Here is an 18,668-nt window from a genome sequence, read left to right as displayed (position 1 = left end):
TGTAAACTCCATGTCTCCTCTATACTAGGCTGTGAGGTTGGGGAGGAAGGAGGAAAAAGAGGAAAAGTGGTGCCTTACGAGAGTCTGGACACTTCTACCGAAGACGAATGGAACACACTAACAAAGCCTGCTTAAAAACAAAGAATGGAGTACAGTTGTCTGTTTAATACATTTTCCTTGACAACTAGTAGTGTTATGGACAGCTGCAGACAAAATAAAGAAGCCAAGTTCTCTCTGCAGTCTTGATTTATAAGGTGAGTAAATTCTACAGCAACACTCTATCCCATAGTGTATATGAAAATATCGCACACATAATAAATATTATTTTGCTTGTCGCCTCTCTTTTCCTTTTCTTGCACCACAGAGATCATTTTCTAATATATGTATATTTTCAGTTACCCAGCATCTAAATGCCCTGTTTAAGAGATTGTGTGGACTCACAGCACGCCCAGACACTGTGGAAGCTGAATGTGGGAAGGCTAGTGTGTGGGGTCCTTGCTTCCATTGCCTCTCACTGATACCATGGGACTTGTAACGCAGACCTACTTAATGGGCTTCCAGATGGCTCTTGAAGTCTCGAGGAGGTGCTAGGAAAGAGTCTGGGAGGTTAGAAGACTGAAAGGCAGCGGTGACTACAAAGTTTAAAATCTGAGCACAAAGGTGGTGTTCCGGCAAGAGGAAGGTCATGACTTCTCACCAGGAAGGTTCAGTGGGTGACCTGCTCTTTCAGCTACTGCCAATCTGCCCAAACTGTCATGACCAAACCACGGGCTAGATGGTTAAAACTACAGAAATTTATTTTTCATGGTCCTGGATGATGGGAAGACCAAGTGCAAGTTGCTGGTCAACTTAGATTTTAGTTTGGGCTTTTTCCTGGTTTGTAGACTGATGCTTTGCCCCTGTGCCCTCAAATGGTCTTCCCTTGGTGTATTGTACATGAGAAGGAAGATATACTGTGCCCTTTCTTTTTATAAGGCCACTGTCCTTACTAGATTAGAACTAGGGCCACGCATTATAACTTCTTTAAACACTATATTTTTTTCCTAAAGGCCCTGGTCACTTCAGCCTTCAATACTGGAATTTTAAGGACATGTTACTCTTCAGCCCATGGCAGCTGCTGCCTAGCTTCTCATCTATTTCCAACCAAATTCTCTAGCATTTTTATCGGTTCTGTGACGTATCTCCTATCTTCAGCCGAAGATTATTTTCTGTTCAGCTGAAGCAGACTTCTCTATTCTGGCAACCACAAACCCAGACATTACTTTGAAAGCTAGTATTTGAGTAAAGCCATCGGGGAACTGGTGTGGGTGATGGATCCTTGCTGGTTTCAAAGATGAAGACTCAGGGGCTGGAGAGACTCTGTCAGTTGTAACAAACAGCTAAGCAATTGTCCCTAAGTGCAGATCTTTAATGAAGTAGCCGCTGGAAGAAGGATTTGAGGGATCGATTTTTCACTGCTGAGAGTTGTGTAGATGGGATGAGGAACTTCAGGGCACTGGGTGGAGGTGGCTTCTTCTGCTGGAGCTTGGTGAGTGTATGACAAGCTCAACCCTCTGTTTTTGATCAAAGCATAGGTCCAGGAACTTCCTCTTATTTTCAAAAATGTCTGTAAAAATGTTTTCCTCAAACACAAAGTTTAAATTCTGTGGATTCCTGGGTAAAATCTGCTAAGTTGTCAGTGCCATCAGATGATTTACAAGAAAGCTACAACAATAATTGGAACCTAACAGCAAATGCAACAGAGATGGAAAGTATCAGAGTGGGCATACCCCACCCCCTGTACACTTAGTGCTACTTCACGGTGAAAGGTTTGTGTCTCCCTTTTATCTTTTTCACGATACACCAGCTGACTCTACCACCAGGTCTGACCATCTTGTCCTGAGCATGGGGCTCTGGGCTTGCAGAAGCGTGACACCATCAACATTCAGTTAAGGTATATTCAAAGAGAAAATGGGGGAAATATTTGAAAATACAGTTATTTTCCAATCCTTAATATTTGTTAACAATAGGACTGGGGCCTCTACAACCTGTCTACACTTGAAGAACATTAATATAGGTAACAAATGTCAAAATGGAACTATAAGGAATATAAAATAAAACATATATCAACAACCATCTATAATAGCCCATTCTCTAAAAACCAGAGCGAAAAATATAACTCATTTGTCATATTACTAGCAACTTTTAATTCACACCCAGATGCCACTATGACTCATCAACAAACACTTGACTGTTCTTTTAAGTAATAAGTTCAGAGACAGAGGCGGGGACTCTTAGGAGCCGGCCACAAAGCTGGAGTCAAGGTTTGTTTCCTCCTAAATAACTGTGAGTTATTTTATGATGGGCTTCCATTGAGAACTGTCTAAGAACTGCTTGACTTAAAATGTCAGATTCCAAAAGAACTATTTCCTTTTGTATTCTCTGGAAAATGACCTTATCGGGGACTCTTTCAAAATCAGAGCTTATATTTACAAGGCTAAAGTCTGAGAAGAGCTGTGGCTAAGCGGTGGGTAAGCTAGCCATCCGTCTTAACTATTGTTACTCATGGACTCAGGGAAGGAAAGAGAAGAAGCCACAGAGGCCAAGATAACCAACATGAGAGCTGGTGCTCCATTTGGCAGGGTAAAACGGAATGTCCTAGTGAAAAAGGAAACCTGGCAGCCTCCCGTGGATGCCACTCTGATCTCAAAATGAGGCTAATTTGGGGCATATTTGAGTTATCCTGCTGTGTACAATTGTCCTTTGGTCCAGCCAACTAATCCTGCTTGATATGGCTGACCTTCCAAAAAGGAAGGGAATCCCTAACCCATCATCCCAGAGCATCCCTGCATCAAGGTGATCTCCTCACTCTGGTCCTTCTCCTCAGTGACAGTGGAGTGAAGCTCATGTTGTGTTTGGGGTCTCAGCTTCTAGACTTATGGAATGGTGGATCTGGGAAGACCTGGGTTGTTCAAGACAAGAGCCTTCACATCTCAACCGTGGGGATTAGCTGTGCGGCAGAGGCACTGAACTTTTAACTTACTATAATTAATTTGGGTTTAAATTTAAAAGCAGGCACTAGACTCTATTGGGAAACAGTGGCACATGGATCCACTCTTTTGATCGTAAAGCTAATGAAATCCAGCAATAAGTGTTTCTAAGGAAAACGAGCCTGAATTGATACACGCTGTGAATACAGGATAGAAACCACTGCTTCGAGACTTAGTTTATGTACAGAGAAAGAAGGGGATGTCCCAGTGAGAGTTTCATACTCATTGCTTTTTGAGAGTTGAATATATTCAAATTATGGAGTTCACAAAAATGTCTGATTAAAATCATCGGTAGCACCATATGATTTCATTGGGCAATATCAGACCAGACTATTTGCCTCCCCAAACAGTGACCATTTGTTTGTCTGTAGTGTGCAGTGAATGCATCCTGGAAAGGATGGGAAATTAAGGTAGAATTTTTTCCCTACCGAAAAAATATTTTTTCCAGCATACAAAAGTGAAACTTCTGCCTTCCTTGGAGGCCCACTCCAGAGTTCCTCTGAAGACGTTTTTGCATAGTGAAGCTTGCAGGCTGCTTTGCTCTAACCTGGACCAAGCCAGACAGTCCCGTTTCCCCATCACACCTGTGAGCAGATAATGCCTAACGACAGCCACCCAGGGACAGAAGAAACAGGGGCCTGGCTGGAAGACAAATCTTCCTTCTGTGGCATTTCCATCAAATATCGCAAAAGCGTTGCACTGTTGCATGGGTGGCCCCTTACCCCAGAAAACACAAGGATTTCCATTCTCTCTTTCCTCAGCCTCCGGTATCTTGTGCTTCTAGTTAGTGTGCTTTTTGAACTAGACATTGTGTGAGGCTCAAAGTGGGTAAAGAACTCGGGTCCTGCTCGTAGGGAAACCTCAACCTAGGAAAGATGTGTAAGGAATCAACGCGGCGTAATAAGGATGGACCAAACTTTGAAATGGTAGGAGGATGGCATTGCCAAGGAACTGACCCTGGGACACACTCTTGAAGGAAGACACACAGAAGGGGCATTCCAGTTAGGGAACACAGCATGGTACATGCATAGAACCACACACTTTCAGGCCCGCCTGGGAAAGTCCAGCAGACGCCATTTGTCTTGGATGCAAGACATCAGAGACAGGCGGGAAGTGAAGATAGGAAAGGGCCAAGATAAAGCCCAAGTTCCCACTTATCAGATGCCATGGAAATACAGACAACCTTCAGAACTAACAACAGGATGCAGAAGCATCTTCCCTTGTTCAGTTTGATCAACACCATCCTTACACATGAAGACATTCTCACTGCTCCAGGTGCCATGTGGAACCTGAGGATTCCGCAGCAGTCTGGAGGTGTCAGTCCCCTCAGCTGCTTGGTGCCTGGTGCTCACCAGAACATGTACTCATTGCAATAAACACACACAGCACACACAGGATTGGTTGCCGACTCAGGACCTCATGGACAGGTAGGGAAACAACATGCAAAGCCGAGGCAATTTGGCAGAGAAATACGCATAGTCTTTCCTTACTTGAAAATGAAAACCATATGTTTAAAATGTTTGTGGGTAGAGATAGCCTGCTCCTGATCAGAGTTCTCCATTTTCAACCTTCTTTGCCTGTGGCTAATGACCTAAGATGCGAAAAACCTAGGCTACTTGAAAGAATTGTGTTGACAGAGATCTGATTCCTAAATCTACTAAGCTTAAAAACATTTTGGAGAATGTCTCCCAGCAGATCATTATGTGACAAGCTAATCCACTGAGGAGAGAGAGTAGTCACTATAGCATGTGGTCGAGGGAAGGGGCCCTGACTCCAGGAACCCCAGCCATCTCCCCTATGCTTCATTAAGAGCAATATCTCTGTAGGGGTGAAGCCACTAAAACTCCAGTCGAGGCACAGAATCAATGCTCTGAAGCTTTTAGTTTGCATTTCATTAATTTTCTGTCTTCAATCAATGAGTTAAGGAGAATCAATAAGTCTTTATGTATTATAGCTAATAAAGGGCTCGCATGGGATTTACACCCACAACTGCAAATGCTACCCTTACAAGAGCCTTTCTATGCTGTCAAATTCAGCCGTCACTGGCTTCCTGTCACTGCAAGGCTGACCTTGTTACTACAACACTATACTGGCTCAAACACCAAAGTGGGCACCAACCCAAGTCTCCCATTCGGAAGGACCTGGCTGCAGATTGCCCACTGGACTGTCCACTGCGGACACTTGTGCTCCCTTCCTGCCACCTCACCTACAGGTGAAAGGCAGGCCCTAGGCATCCTCAACAGCCAGGCAGCCAAAGGTCCAGGGCCCACTATCTGTGGTGAGATGACAATAATCAAGGTTTTTTTGTTTACTTACCAGCTATTGCTTTAATACCAGGTGCTCCTATAGGCTCCGGTAGCTGGCTTTGGGTTCAAGTCTGTATTGTGGAATTTGAACCATTACCACAAGAAAGCTCTATGGGTCTTGTTAAAAGAACAGAGAGAACTTCTGCCAATCGCTAAGAAATAAATTCCTCCCTTCCTGCTGCTTGGACCACAGCATAATGAGGGCTCCCAACCTCTCTCTATATAAGTAATAAAATGAACTCTGTGGGCTTTTCCTTTTGATGTATTCCAGTTTAAAAGTTTAGAGTTGATGCCTTTTCATCCTGAATTTATCTCCCCTTGTAAATATTTCTGTACCATTTCCAATTTCTTAAGTATACACATTCTTAAAAATAATTCACTCCTTCTCCTGTTTCAGTTCTATCACTTTATGTTAAGGGTCAAATTTGGGGCTAAATAAACATACCTCTGGGTATAGCTCTGCAAATGCCTTTGGCAGCAAATTAACTCAAACAAATGCTTTGGCTGGGCAGTGAGGCTGCTTTTTAATGATATTCCTGCTCTTGTCTGGAGGCCCAAGGACAGGACTTCTGAAGGGTTTTCTAGGGCCGTATTTTCTGCCAAGCTAACACAGGCATCTTAATGTGGCAGTTGGTTTGTTTAAAGTTTCACCGCCAGAGGGTGCTACTCGTCTGCGTGTAAACGTTGATGTTTTACAACAAGGCTTGATAGGCCCTACTGTCAAAGGCTTGTGTTCACAGCCCTATTACCTAGGAGAGCTCTCCCACAGGTCTGTAGGCAGCCTGAACTTCAAGGAACAATATTTTTCTTCATTTGTGACGTTACGTGTTGATAGTCCAAACAGAACATCTCTGTAGCTTGCACAAACCAAACTGTGCTGGTTTATGTCGGTTACAGATCAAGTGTGAAAGGGTAATGTATTTCATTACTTAGGATTTTGCTCAATATTTAATGGACAGCAAGCATGAACCCCAAATCCTAACATCCTCTTCCCCACACCTGTGACACAGGAAGTCAAAAGACTCTTTGCCCTGGCTGTGTCAGCAAAGTTACTCTCCAGCAGTGCAGCTGGGCTCACTTTGTTTTCTGTATACGCATCTCGCCGATTCTCATGCAGTTTTATCAGGTACACCGTGCTTGTTTTCTTTAGTCTGTCACTGTGTTGAGAACTGTACCGGGGCTCTGTGCATGTTGGGTAAGCAATCTACCCCCAGCATGGTATTACATTTATACCAGGAAACATTAAGATTTATCAGTTTTAACTTTTTTTTATTGTTGTCCGTATTAGTTCCTTGTCCTGTTACAATGATAAAAATGCCTGACAAAAAGTCTCTTAATGGAGGGTTTATTTTGGTCTACTTAATGCACTTAATGCAGTCTATCCTGGCATAGGGATCATGGGAGCAGGGTCTTGAGGCAGATGGCACAAGCAACCAAAGGGTTTCAATGCTGCTGCTCAGGTCCCTTTCCCCTTTTAACTCAGACCAAGACCGCAGTCCACCCAAGAGTGCTGCCCGTATATACAATGGGTCTTCCTAGCTCAGCTAAGCAAATCGAGAAAATCCCTCAGATATGCCCAGAGAGATGCTCATTTTTATCAAGAGTGCAACCCCAGAAAGTTAAAAGTATGATTAATCATCACATCGACTTTTAATGCTTTGCACATTCCATGCCGATGAGTAGGCAGGGAACTGCATACCCTTTTGTGCATACCAGAAAATACCAAGTGAAAAACTGGTATGCAAATCTCAGCAAATCCCTTATCGAACACTGGGGTGTTGTTATGTGAACTGCTCAGAAAATCAGGGCCCATAAAGGTTTTCTGTAAAGGATTAGATCCAAGATTTTCGGCTTTGTGAGTCAGTTAAGGTCTCCTTCATGTCTTTTCAAGCAGACCATTAGAGCAAAAATTGAGCATGTGTGCAAGTGATTGGAAGCATCTATGCCTCAGTAATATTCCATTTTTAGTTTGCTACTCCTACAAATGGTGAGATTTTTTAAAAAAACATTTTGATTTTTACTTGTGGGTGTGTGCATCTTTGTGTGTATGGGGTGTGTGCAGATTCTCACAGAGGATACAAAGGGCATCGGATCCCCTGGATCTGAACTTGCGGGCAGTTGTGAGCCACCAGAGCTGGGTGCTGGTTCTCCGCACGAGCACTATGCACCTATGCACTCTTGACTTTTGAGCTATCTCTCCGTTCCCCAAATGCTGGATCCTAATGTATATATTCTTACTAGCACCATTTGTGAGAGTGCCTATCCACTGCTTTGATGATTTCCACCCTCCGCACATAAACATAGAAACGGCACAAAGGTTAGACACTTAAAAGTTCATGGATCTCTTGGAGCAATAGAAAGGGACCCTCCAAAACCAGAAAAATGCATCTGTGGCTTTCTAGATGTCATTCTGTTTACATCCTAGGAAGACCCTTGGGATGTGAAGTCAACATAAAGGATGTTTTCCCCTGACAATTTCTGCAGTCGCAGCATGCAAAGAAAACAAAAGCCATCGTTTACCTTCAGACTGATGAGTTGCAAGAGGAGTCTGTGTCTCCTTGGAGTAGGATACTACTTCCCTTGGCAGGAAATCCACCTGTGTGATCTTTGATACGCCCAGCTTGTGCAGTCTTCTTCTGTAAGGAGCAAAAAACCGACACTCAGAAAGATGATGTCTTTATTTCAAAAGACCAGTCAGTTCTGAAAACACAAAAATAAACAAACCATGGTGCCCTCAGCCTCTCAGTACAGTGTTAGGTGCATGGCCCTGGAGTGGAAGCATGGCCCTAATTGGATGGGTGATGTCACGTAAGTCTCTCACAATGGCCCTCCCCTCTTCCATCTGTAAACTGAAGTCCTTCTCCAGCTCAGGTGAGTCTTCTATTCTGAACGTCTCTGATGACGCTTGGATAACATGCTTACACGGAGTTTTTGTTAGCAATGTAGATTCTAGTTTCTTGGGTAGGAGAATTTTCAGGTTTGAACAGTGAGTGTATTCCACGCTGGAGTAACACACTGTTTGTGAAAGCAACGACAGAAGAACCCTGTTCTAAGGAGGGGATAACAGGTCTCCTTTAATCCAGGAGAATGCTCGACGTGCGAACGAATGTGTTTGCAAAGCACACCAAGATAGCACAAATGAATGAAAAGAACGATGGGCTCAGACGAATAGAGTCCCAGTTTAGTTACTCCAAACTAACTGTGGACATGTGGGGAGTCGTTTTTGAATATTTATGTAGCATTTCAAGTGTTTCCAGATGTCTGTCCACCCACTATATCATCTGACTTCATGACATCTCTAGGAAGTGTGTTATCTTCTCTACATTATAGAAGAAGAATTCAACTCCACTACCTGAATACCTGCAATTTACAACTGGTGGAACCAGGGTCAAAATCACATTGACCCCATGAAAGCAGATGCTATTATTGACCAAAGTCCTGATCCTATGCTTCGGCTAAGCCACTTCCTAACTAAGGTTCTTAATGGTGACTGTGAGTCACTCCAAAACTCTGGTCCTCCCAAGTTACCCAGAAAATATTCACGTGTGGAGACGTCATTGTCCATGGGAAAGCAGCAGCACCCTGAACTCACTCTCCATGTGTGAATCTTGTCCACAATCAGCCCTCAACTCACTATCCGTGTGCGAACCTTATACACATTCATCCCTGAACTCACTATCCATGTGTGAACCTTGTCCACACTCAGCCCTGACTCACTATCCATGTGTCAACCTTGTACACACTCAGCCCTGACTTACTATCTGTGTGTGTATCTTGTACACACTCAGCCCTAAACTCACTCTTCATGTATATATCCTATCCACATTCAGCCCTGAACTCACTATCCATGTGTCAACCTTGTACACACTCAGCCCTGAACTCACTATCCATGTGTCAACCTTGTATACACTCAGCCCTGAACTCACTATCCATGTGTGAACCTTGTACACACTCAGCCCTGAACTCACTATCCGTGTGTCAACCTTGTACACACTCAGCCCTTAACTCACTATCCATGTGCAAACCTTGTACACACTCAGCCCTTAACTCACTATCCATGTGCAAACCTTGTACACACTCAGCCCTGACTCACTGTGTGTGTATCTTGTACACACTTAGCTCTAAATTCACTCTTCATGTATATATCCTATCCACACTCAGCCCTGAACTCACTATCCATGTGTCAACTTTGTACACACTCAGCCCTCAACTCACTATCCATGTGTTAACCTTGTACACACTCAGCCCTGAACTCACTATCCATGTGTTAACCTTGTATACACTCAGCCCTCAACTCACTATCCGTGTGTGAACCTTGTACACACTCAGCCTTCAACTCACTATCCATGTGTCAACCTTGTACACACTCAGCCCTGAACTCACTATCCGTGTGTGAACCTTTTATATACTCAGCTCTGAACTCACTATCCATGTGTGAACTTTGTATACACTCAGCCCCTCCATGATGCAGCTTACTCATCCAGTGCCTTCTGTTGTGGTTCTTCCTGGTAGTGCATAGGTACCATTGAATATGCTGTGCACAAACCATGTATATTTTATGCACATGCATGTACACAACTATTAGACCTACACACTGTAGAATGGTTCCTTGAATTTTATTTTTAGGATGCAGATTTAGCAGTGGTGCTGGACATATTCTAGTATACTCTTTTGAAACTGCCAGCTGGACACACGTGTGAGAGGAAAAGGAAGAGAAGGCATAATCACCCTTAGGTCCACACTCCTCTCTAGTCAAGAACAATAAGAACACACCCCATGTGTGCCACAGTGCTCGGCCATTACAGGTGAAGGTCGTGGCTTCATTGTTTTTCTTTAGACAGCTATGAGTATTAAAAACATGACAGAGAGTGTACTCCAAAGGAAACAATTTCTCTAAGATTCTAGTTAATGTGGGTTCTAAGCGTACACACAGAAGATATGAGCAAACATGTAGACAAATGCTGCTCTAGGGAGCAAGCCCATCAGGGTGTATCTGCAGCCTAACACAGTAAATCCAAGCACAGCCCTTGTTACACACAGGCCTGATCCACCTGGGCCCAGAATGGGGGCTTTGAACAAGAAGAATGAACCAAGGGCCCTGGCTGGTCCCTCCACCCTGTTCTACACAGCTCCTTACAGTCAATGTAAGGAAAACACATGATTTACTGGAAGAAAACCACCAAGGCTTAGAGTCTGAAAGGAAGAAACTTAAGGCGTGATTTTAAAGCTGTCTTGGGGCTGAGATGAACATTTTCCCACCTCGAGTGCTTCTCCTTGATGCAAATGAAGACGAAAACATGAATGGACCCACCAGGTCTGCTTGCAGCAAAGCCCACTGTACAGCTCACCTAACTCATCTTCCTGAGCCACACTAGGACAGTTGTGACCATAAGGTCCAGGAACGATAGAGAAATCACCAAGGTTCTAGCCTTCCACCAATGTGTGTGAGGCCCAGGGATCTCCAGACACCACGGAGTGACCACTACACCCGCAGGCAGTGTTCAGAATTTCTGTCTAATGGGATGTGTGCCTTAGGCCTATCTTGTCAGACACTGAGGCATGGGAAAGCTAGTTCAAAATTTGATTATGATCTGTTCAAACCACACAGGCAGTAGTTTGAGAAAATCCACGGAAAATGGGTTCCTATGCCCGCTTTGTCACCTACTAACCCGATTAAACAACGGGAAAAAGACCTAGGTAAGCAGTCAGCTCTTCCAAGCCTCATGGTGTGAACCTCCAGACCCAGAACCAGGGTGTGAGGCCAGATGAGGTGAGAGCTTGGCAAGCCTGGCATGCCACTAAACCCTTGGCTCAGGCAGCGCAGGGTTTAGTGTGTCTTTTTGACTGATTATGATAGTGTTCAATTTATAAAACTTCAGAAGAGACAGATTCATGGATATGTTAAATTGAAGATTTTTTAAGTCCATAGGGTTGCTTATCTGTGGCAATAAAATTTAAGAATTATATTTCAATTTATATTTATATTATTCATTAATTTATTCATTTACTTTGGTAGGAGTACCATGGTATGGTGTTTGGCTGCTCTGTTTGCTTTTGCATTAATTAAAAATATCACTATGAAATTTCCAAGTTTCTGAAATTTAGCTTGAATAAATGAGTTTATCTAACTAAAACAAAATATTTTCTTGTTTTAATAATCACTGAACCATTTCAACCAGTCTCTCAGTGATGTTATGTTTGGGAGGTCAGGGCCCTAGTTCAGCCCAAGACACATAAACAAACAAAAGCTCAGCTGTCGTCATGTTGATCTCCCAGGGCACGGGACACTTGACAGCTTGGCTCTCGATCCGTAGCGTAGACCTGCCCCAAAGGGCCGAGAACTGTAAAGAAACACTTATACTACTTCTCAAGGTATTTTGGGTAGATTATGCAGCTCCCTACAGTCTCTGGATTGATTAAGCTATATTTATATTAAATAACTTGTTCTTTGTGGTTATCTTGTTGTTGTTCTGGCAACCATGAACTTATGCTAAACATTTTTTTTACATATCTTATTTTATCCTGAATAAAATTTCATACTATTATTCTTACTTTACAGATGAAAAGTCAGGGGTCAGTGAGGCCAATAAGTGTGCTCCAGGCTTGTAAGTGGCAGGCCACAACTCTGCTTGACAGTAAAACAAAGGGCCGTGTTCTCGACAGTATGCCCCGTTGACCTGGGCTACTGCGGATGACCACACACCTATTGCAGCACGGCCTTCACGACCTAACACAGTCAAGTCGAAGCATTTGTGTTCTTCCTATGAGATAGGACTCCCAAGAAAGGAGTTCAAGGGCTCTACAGAAAGACCTTGTTTCTGAGGTAAGAACCACACAGTGGATGCCAGCATTACGGGGTCCAGAAAGACTGGCCAGAAGGTGGCGCCCTCTCATAGCAAAGCGCTTACTTTTTACTGAGTCTAAATGGAATCTCATCACTGCCGGTCTTACCAGTCCTTGCTTCGTTAGGTCCAGAGCACATAGGTTTGTATAATCTTTCAATATTCAGTTTGCCCAAAATATTTCTATAACTCTAACAGATGACAAAATTATTTTGTTAGTATGCCTACCAGACAAAGCATAGAGTACTTTGCTTTAAAATATAAACATTAAGTATCTGCTTCTCTATTTTTATTAAAAGTGTGACGAAGGTGGATTTCAATTCAGAGGGAAACTATTTAACAAATAATTGGAGAAACCACTGTCACATTAATGCTATATGATTGTTATTCCTTTTGTTAAGCCATTAATTCCATATTGGCTCTCAGTGCTTAGACCCTCTTTGCTGCCTCTCCGTCATAGCAAGCTCCCTTACAGTCCAAGCAGACAGCCATTGCTGCTATTGCCCCGGTGCATGCCCTTCTTCATGCCTGCCAGCTCTGACTCGGTGGGGAATGTGCTCACTTGTATCTTCTCCCTCGTCTCTGCTCTGTGGAGCTTACTCACTTCAGAGTCAGACCCAGACTAGCCACAAATTCAGTGCGTGAGGACAGAAAGGAGAGGGATGAGAAGAGCAGGGAGATTCAGGACAAGTCTTGTGAAAACAGAAGCTGGGATTTAAACAGACTCCGTTCCGGGTGTTTGCATTATTAATAAATCGCCATGCTCACTGTTGCCTTGGGAATTCATTTTTTAAAATTAAGAGGTTTTAATTAAAATTTTAAATTGTTAAGCTAAATTTACATAGGGCTTTATATAACCATAATTCATCATCCCTAAAAAGCTTAGTAAAGCCTCATCTCTATGGATTAATTGTGGGTGTGTTTAATAAACACAGAGGGAACACAAATGCGTGAAGACCTGGGGCTGCTGATCCAGGTCAGCAACAGAGAAAGCATTTTTACAGAAGAAAGCAAAGTCAAAGTTCCCACCTCAAATTCATAGCATAAAACTTGAGGTGAGGAGCTGCCATCTGTGATTTGGAAGCCAATCCAAAGTCTTGACTCCTCAGCCCCAGGAATTCCAAAGGTTGCTAAAGGTTGTGTTTCACTGGCCTTAGTAATATCAGAACAGAGAGAGCCAGACCTCAGTGTCTGAGCAGAATTCATTTGACCTCCTTAATCAGTTACCAAATTTCAGAGCACACAGCTCATTGACATAGCAAAGCAGAGAAAGTTCTGTATCAAGCTTGTGACGCTTCAGGAGGCAGGGCGGGTGCAAAGGCAGAGGAGAATGTGGCAAGAACAGTGGTTAACTCATCAAAGCACACAAAGTATGGACAAGTGACTTGCATGTATTCTAATGAAAAGCCAAGGGCGTCTGTAAATCGTCCCGGACACACTGGCTAATGGAACCATGGATCTGTAACAAGCTGACTTGAAACATAAGGTGACACAGGGGTCACCTTCCTTCCCAAAAGGTCCTTCTCTTCTGGCCTTCCTAACACCGAAGAGGACACTGGCTCAGCAAAGAAGCAAGCCCTGCATCCATCTTGAATCTTTTCTTCTGAAAGGAAAGTTGAATTAAGAGTGAAAACTGCTTCTAGCTTGAGAAGGCTGTTTGGTACCATTCAAGGTAAAAAAACAAGTGTCTGGAGCACGATCCAATCTGCCCAGGTACTGAACTGCCATTAGCTAGATTTCAAGAGGAAAATTACTGCCATGAACAACTGTCCCCATTTAGCTGTGTTTTCAAGGTTTATTAGTGTAGCATGAATAAGTATATAATTTATTTCATAGTTATATGGACACAAACTTTTTAATCCATGCACCAGTGGATAGTATCTGAATTGTTCCTTGCCTTGAGGTTAACAATAATGCTGATTAATTCCTGACTGCATTATAAATATTTATCCTTATTCTCACAGGAAAGTGTGGCTCTCACCACTTGTCAAAGAAACTTTTCTTCCTTTTTTCTTTTCCTTTCTTTTTTTTTGCAATAGAACATCATTACAAAGAACCACAACCAGTCAAAAAACAGATAACAAGTGATTGTGTGTTGTGGAATGTTTATCCAGATACACCTACGACATAAATCCTGTGCCTAAGGTTCACCAAACATCTCAGAAGAGGGGGTGAGAAGATTATACAAGCCAAAGGGTCAAGAAATCTGCTGTGAGAATGTATCTCCTAGAAATGGCAGGAAGCTACACCTTCAACAATACAGCTACCAAAACAAGACCAAGACAACATCAATAGACATATGAATGGGGAGGGGAAAGGTCCCACAGCACCCCAATTGTAGACAAAGAGCTACAAACAACTAAGGAATTTTGGAAGTGGGAGAAAGAGTCATCCCCAGGGAGAGATTTCTTATTGGTTATCCAGTACCAAGTCAGCCATGAAAATCATACATGCAAGTCATACCCAAAGGACCGAGCAGGTATTTACATATTTAAGGGTGTGTGTGTGTGTGTGTGTGTGTGTGTGTGTGTAAAACAATAACAATGAAAGAAAAAGAGGCTGTGCTTTCAAGAGGAAGAAAGGGGAGGAACATCAGGTTCAATATGTGCAACGCAACTTCAAAAGACAGTATTTCCCTGAAGACTGTAAAGCGGTCATTCCCCTCCCAGAGTAGCCACCTTTTTTAACTTCAAGATTATTTATTTATTTATTATGTATACAGTGTTCGGCCTGCATGCCAGAAGAGGGCACCAGCGGTCATTCCCCTCCCAGAGTAGCCACCTTTTTTAACTTCAAGATTTATTTATTTATTTATTATGTATACAGTGTTCGGCCTGCATGCCAGAAGAGGGCACCAGATCTCATTATAAATGAGAGGGAAGGTGGAAATGATGTAACTTTTAAGTATACACACACACATACACACACACACACACACACACACACACACACAAATAATGTTTCTATAAAAACACAAGTTCTTATGTGGGCGTATGGTCATGTCCCATAGGAAGGCACTTAGGAATGGGTCTTGCGGAGATTCTGTTTAGCTTTTGAGTAACTGCCTACTCAAGATTTTTCAAAATGTCCTTATACACTGCATTCTCATTAGCAGTGTAGAGCACTTGTATAAACTCCTAAACTCTTATCATCTGCTTTTTAAACACAGATCCTCATTAGTGTGCAGTGCCACCTCCCGGTGACTGAATGTGTCCCCACCATCCTCATGAGTGTGACTGCTACCTTCCAGTGGCTGATGGTGTCTACCACCTTTTATAGGTATTTGTATGTCATTTTAACATCTTCAAAATTTTTATTCATTTTTTTGCTGTTGAATTAGAAAAAATATGTATTCAGGGTACTAGATTCTAAACACACACACACACACACACACACACACACTTGTGTATGACTTGTAAATATTTTCTCTTGTTCTGTGAGTTGTTTTTCATGTTTTTGATGATGTCTTTTGAAGTGCAAACATTTTCCATTCCAATTCAACTTAATGTGTATTTGAATATTTTCCTTGTCCTTTTGTTGTATGCCTCAAACATCAGGGATCATTCCAAGGCTCTGATGATTTACACCTTTCTTTCCTGAGTCTTACAGTTTGAATGCTAATATCTAGGCATTTGATCTATTTGTATTACTTTTTGTATAAGGTATGGGTTAGGGACCCAGATTCATCCCTTGCTTATAGATATCAAGTTGTCCCTGGTTCATGTTTTGTTAGGATTTTTCAGTGTCACTGAGGACTTGAGTGTATAAAGGCAGATTCTGGGATGTTCCTAAGACATCGTTGATACGGCATGGTAAGTTGTGATGTACAGTCAGCCTGACATTCATGGTATCCTTTCCTAATGTCAACATTCATGAAATTTTGGTTCTGAGAAGTCAGAATTAAAGTAAACCTGAGTCATTCATAAACTTTTAAAATGTTATAAACACAAAGACCCTCAACAATGGTGTCTAATAAGAGTTTCAGAGCGTTCAACAGCCAGTGGCACACCAATCAGATTGCTCACTGAAGATGTTTGGGTGGAAGATCAGAGGCCAGTACATGGCATTCACAGTCCTGGAAACTCGAGGAAGTCATTGCAGTAACAGGGCAATTCTGGAGCAAAAGGAAGCCTGAAAGACAAAGATACAGAACAAGGAGCAAATGTTCTCAGGAAAAGGAGTCGTTTGACCAGATACCAAAGAAGGCCAAGGTCAGAGCATTAGAAAGAACGCCAGCGTCAGGCCCGTGTTGACTGTAGCTCATTGTTTTGTCTGCTTAGTCACATGTACATGTCTGACTGACATTTGAATACGGGTGCTGCTAGAGATTTTCCTGCTTATCTTCCCAAAAGCTAGTCAACAATTTTGAATAGATAAGCCCTCAGAGTAAGGTTGATAACAGGAACATTTTCCTCTTTGCTTAACATTTTACATAGGTGGCGTAGTGTCCTGGTAGAATGACAAGGAACTACTTTGACCAGCACCATTATCTCAACCATAAACTGTGTTTGAGCAAGGTACTGTGCCAAATCCTCACAACACAATGAGAAAGCAGAACCAGAACAAATGCACCAAACAGTGAAAGAGAACTTGAGGCTGAAAATGGTGAAAGCTAACATGAATTAGTCACCTAAGTGGGGGAAGACAGCATGGTGGACAGATCGCTCTGTACTTAGACAAATGGGGCTTGCTTCGTTGAGAATGGAAGATCTGGTTTAGATTCCAAATGATAAGCTCAAGTACATTGGAAAGGTCTGTGTTCTAGGCAGCTTGTCCTGAGTACAGAAAGATCTAAGAACTGTATTTACACTTTATAGCAGAAGGTGGAATTTGTAGAATAGAAGTTTTAAATTGGGAGTAATGGCCTTAAAATGAATCTAGAGAGGCATATTGAGGATAGATTATTAAACACTAAAGAACTTGGACTTTGTATAGACAAAGCCATATTTAAACCATAATAACATAACAAACATAGGAAAAATAAAATCAGGTGCCAGATGCCAGGTGTGGGAAGTGACTATCTTAGAAGATGAGTCTGGGGAAAGAGGCGTAAAGAAAAGATGATACGCAAAGAGGAAGGAGAAGGGAGGTACAAGAACTGAACAGGGAATGTAGCAGAACATCGAGGCACAGGCGGGGGGAACCAGAAGAATGATGATTGTGTTTGCGGTCAGCATCTCACAAAGGTTGGAGACTTGCCCAGAGTGATGAAAATGGGACTCTGGAAAATGACAGATGGTTACTTTAATAGCTATCTTCACATGGAGGGGGAAGGAGAGAATCAGGCAGGTGACATTTCAAGGCTGCATGTTCTGTCAGAAGACAAATGAATGGTATAACTGACAGACACGGAAGTTCATAGGGAATGATTTTCTATGTGCAATAATAGAGCTAAGGAAAGACAAAGCTGAAAATATGGCCATTGACAGTCACCAGCAGAAGTTCACCTGAGATGCTGCAACTATAGGAAAAGAATAGGAGGAGTTCATGTAACACAAAAGGTTGACAAGGATGGTAGTGCCAGGTATGGGTTCTGTCTTGTGGCTGGTTACAGGAAACCAGTCAGAAAGGGATTGGTTACAACCACAATATTCATGCTATTGATGCTCCAGCAGATATATCTCGCTAGGCCAATCACTGCAAGCTAAAGGATTCACAGCCCGGTAAGACGATGATTACTTCTCTCCTCTAGCACAAGTTGGGTAAGTGGATTACAAACAAAAATAACAAAGAAGAAACAATGATCAATAGGTAGAAAGATAGGCGTGGATCTGGGAGAAGTTGAGGGCTGAATGTGATCAAAATACATGGTATAAACTTCTCAGAATTAATTGAGGTATTATTTTCCAATGACAAAGAATATTTGTTTCCTAAATACTGTGCTCTGGCATCAGTGGGTAGAGATCTGTGACATTTTCTGTACTGCTTTCTACGCTGGGGATGGGATACTCCACTGGCAGAGAGGAACAGTGGAGACTGGGCACACCACCAGGAAAGTAGCTGGCTTTCTGGTTGTCTCGCTACACACACAGGCACCGTCTGTGCTTGGGGGGGGGGTGTTTCCTCCAAGAGAAGCAGCATGAGAGTTGGCCTTTCCACATTAATTCAAGAATGAATTTTCATCCTTTACATTTGCATTAAAATGATTTTAGGAAGCACTTATTGCATCTCCGCAAGGTCTGCTTCTCGCTGTGCAGAGATATTAGTATGGCAGCTGACCCATTTTTTCCTGAAAAGAAGCAAAAGTCAACTCTGGCGTAGTCAATGGCTGCAGTCCAAGGATATGCTTTGGATTTTGCAGCACAAGCAAACTTCGTAAGACTTCTGAGATGGGCAAAAGTTAAAATCCTCATAGCCACCCTGGAAATGCAAAACAACAGGACAGACTGTGCAGACCTGTGTTCATCCTAATGTTGCTACAGATATGATAGAAAGTATTTTTAGGAATGACCTTTTCCTTCCTTGATGACTTTGAGTAAGTTCCATTCACT

At 42.6% G+C, this 18,668-nt stretch overlaps 1 protein-coding gene across 1 annotated transcript in view; it reads right to left on the bottom strand.

Annotated features, from left to right (window-relative positions):
• The window catches only part of Dync1i1 (dynein cytoplasmic 1 intermediate chain 1), a 320,890-nt gene that overhangs the window by 232,185 nt on the left and 70,037 nt on the right, over positions 1-18,668 (bottom strand). Inside the window, exon 5 of the mRNA XM_038318765.1 lies at positions 7,856-7,971. Within this exon, the coding sequence (XP_038174693.1) occupies positions 7,856-7,971 (116 nt within the window). The remainder of the gene's footprint in view (positions 1-7,855; positions 7,972-18,668) is intronic.

The sequence above is a fragment of the Arvicola amphibius genome, chromosome 2 (genome assembly GCF_903992535.2).
Source record: "Arvicola amphibius chromosome 2, mArvAmp1.2, whole genome shotgun sequence".
Taxonomy (NCBI): Eukaryota; Metazoa; Chordata; class Mammalia; order Rodentia; family Cricetidae; genus Arvicola; species Arvicola amphibius.
This window is presented reverse-complemented; position numbering and strand designations above follow the sequence as displayed.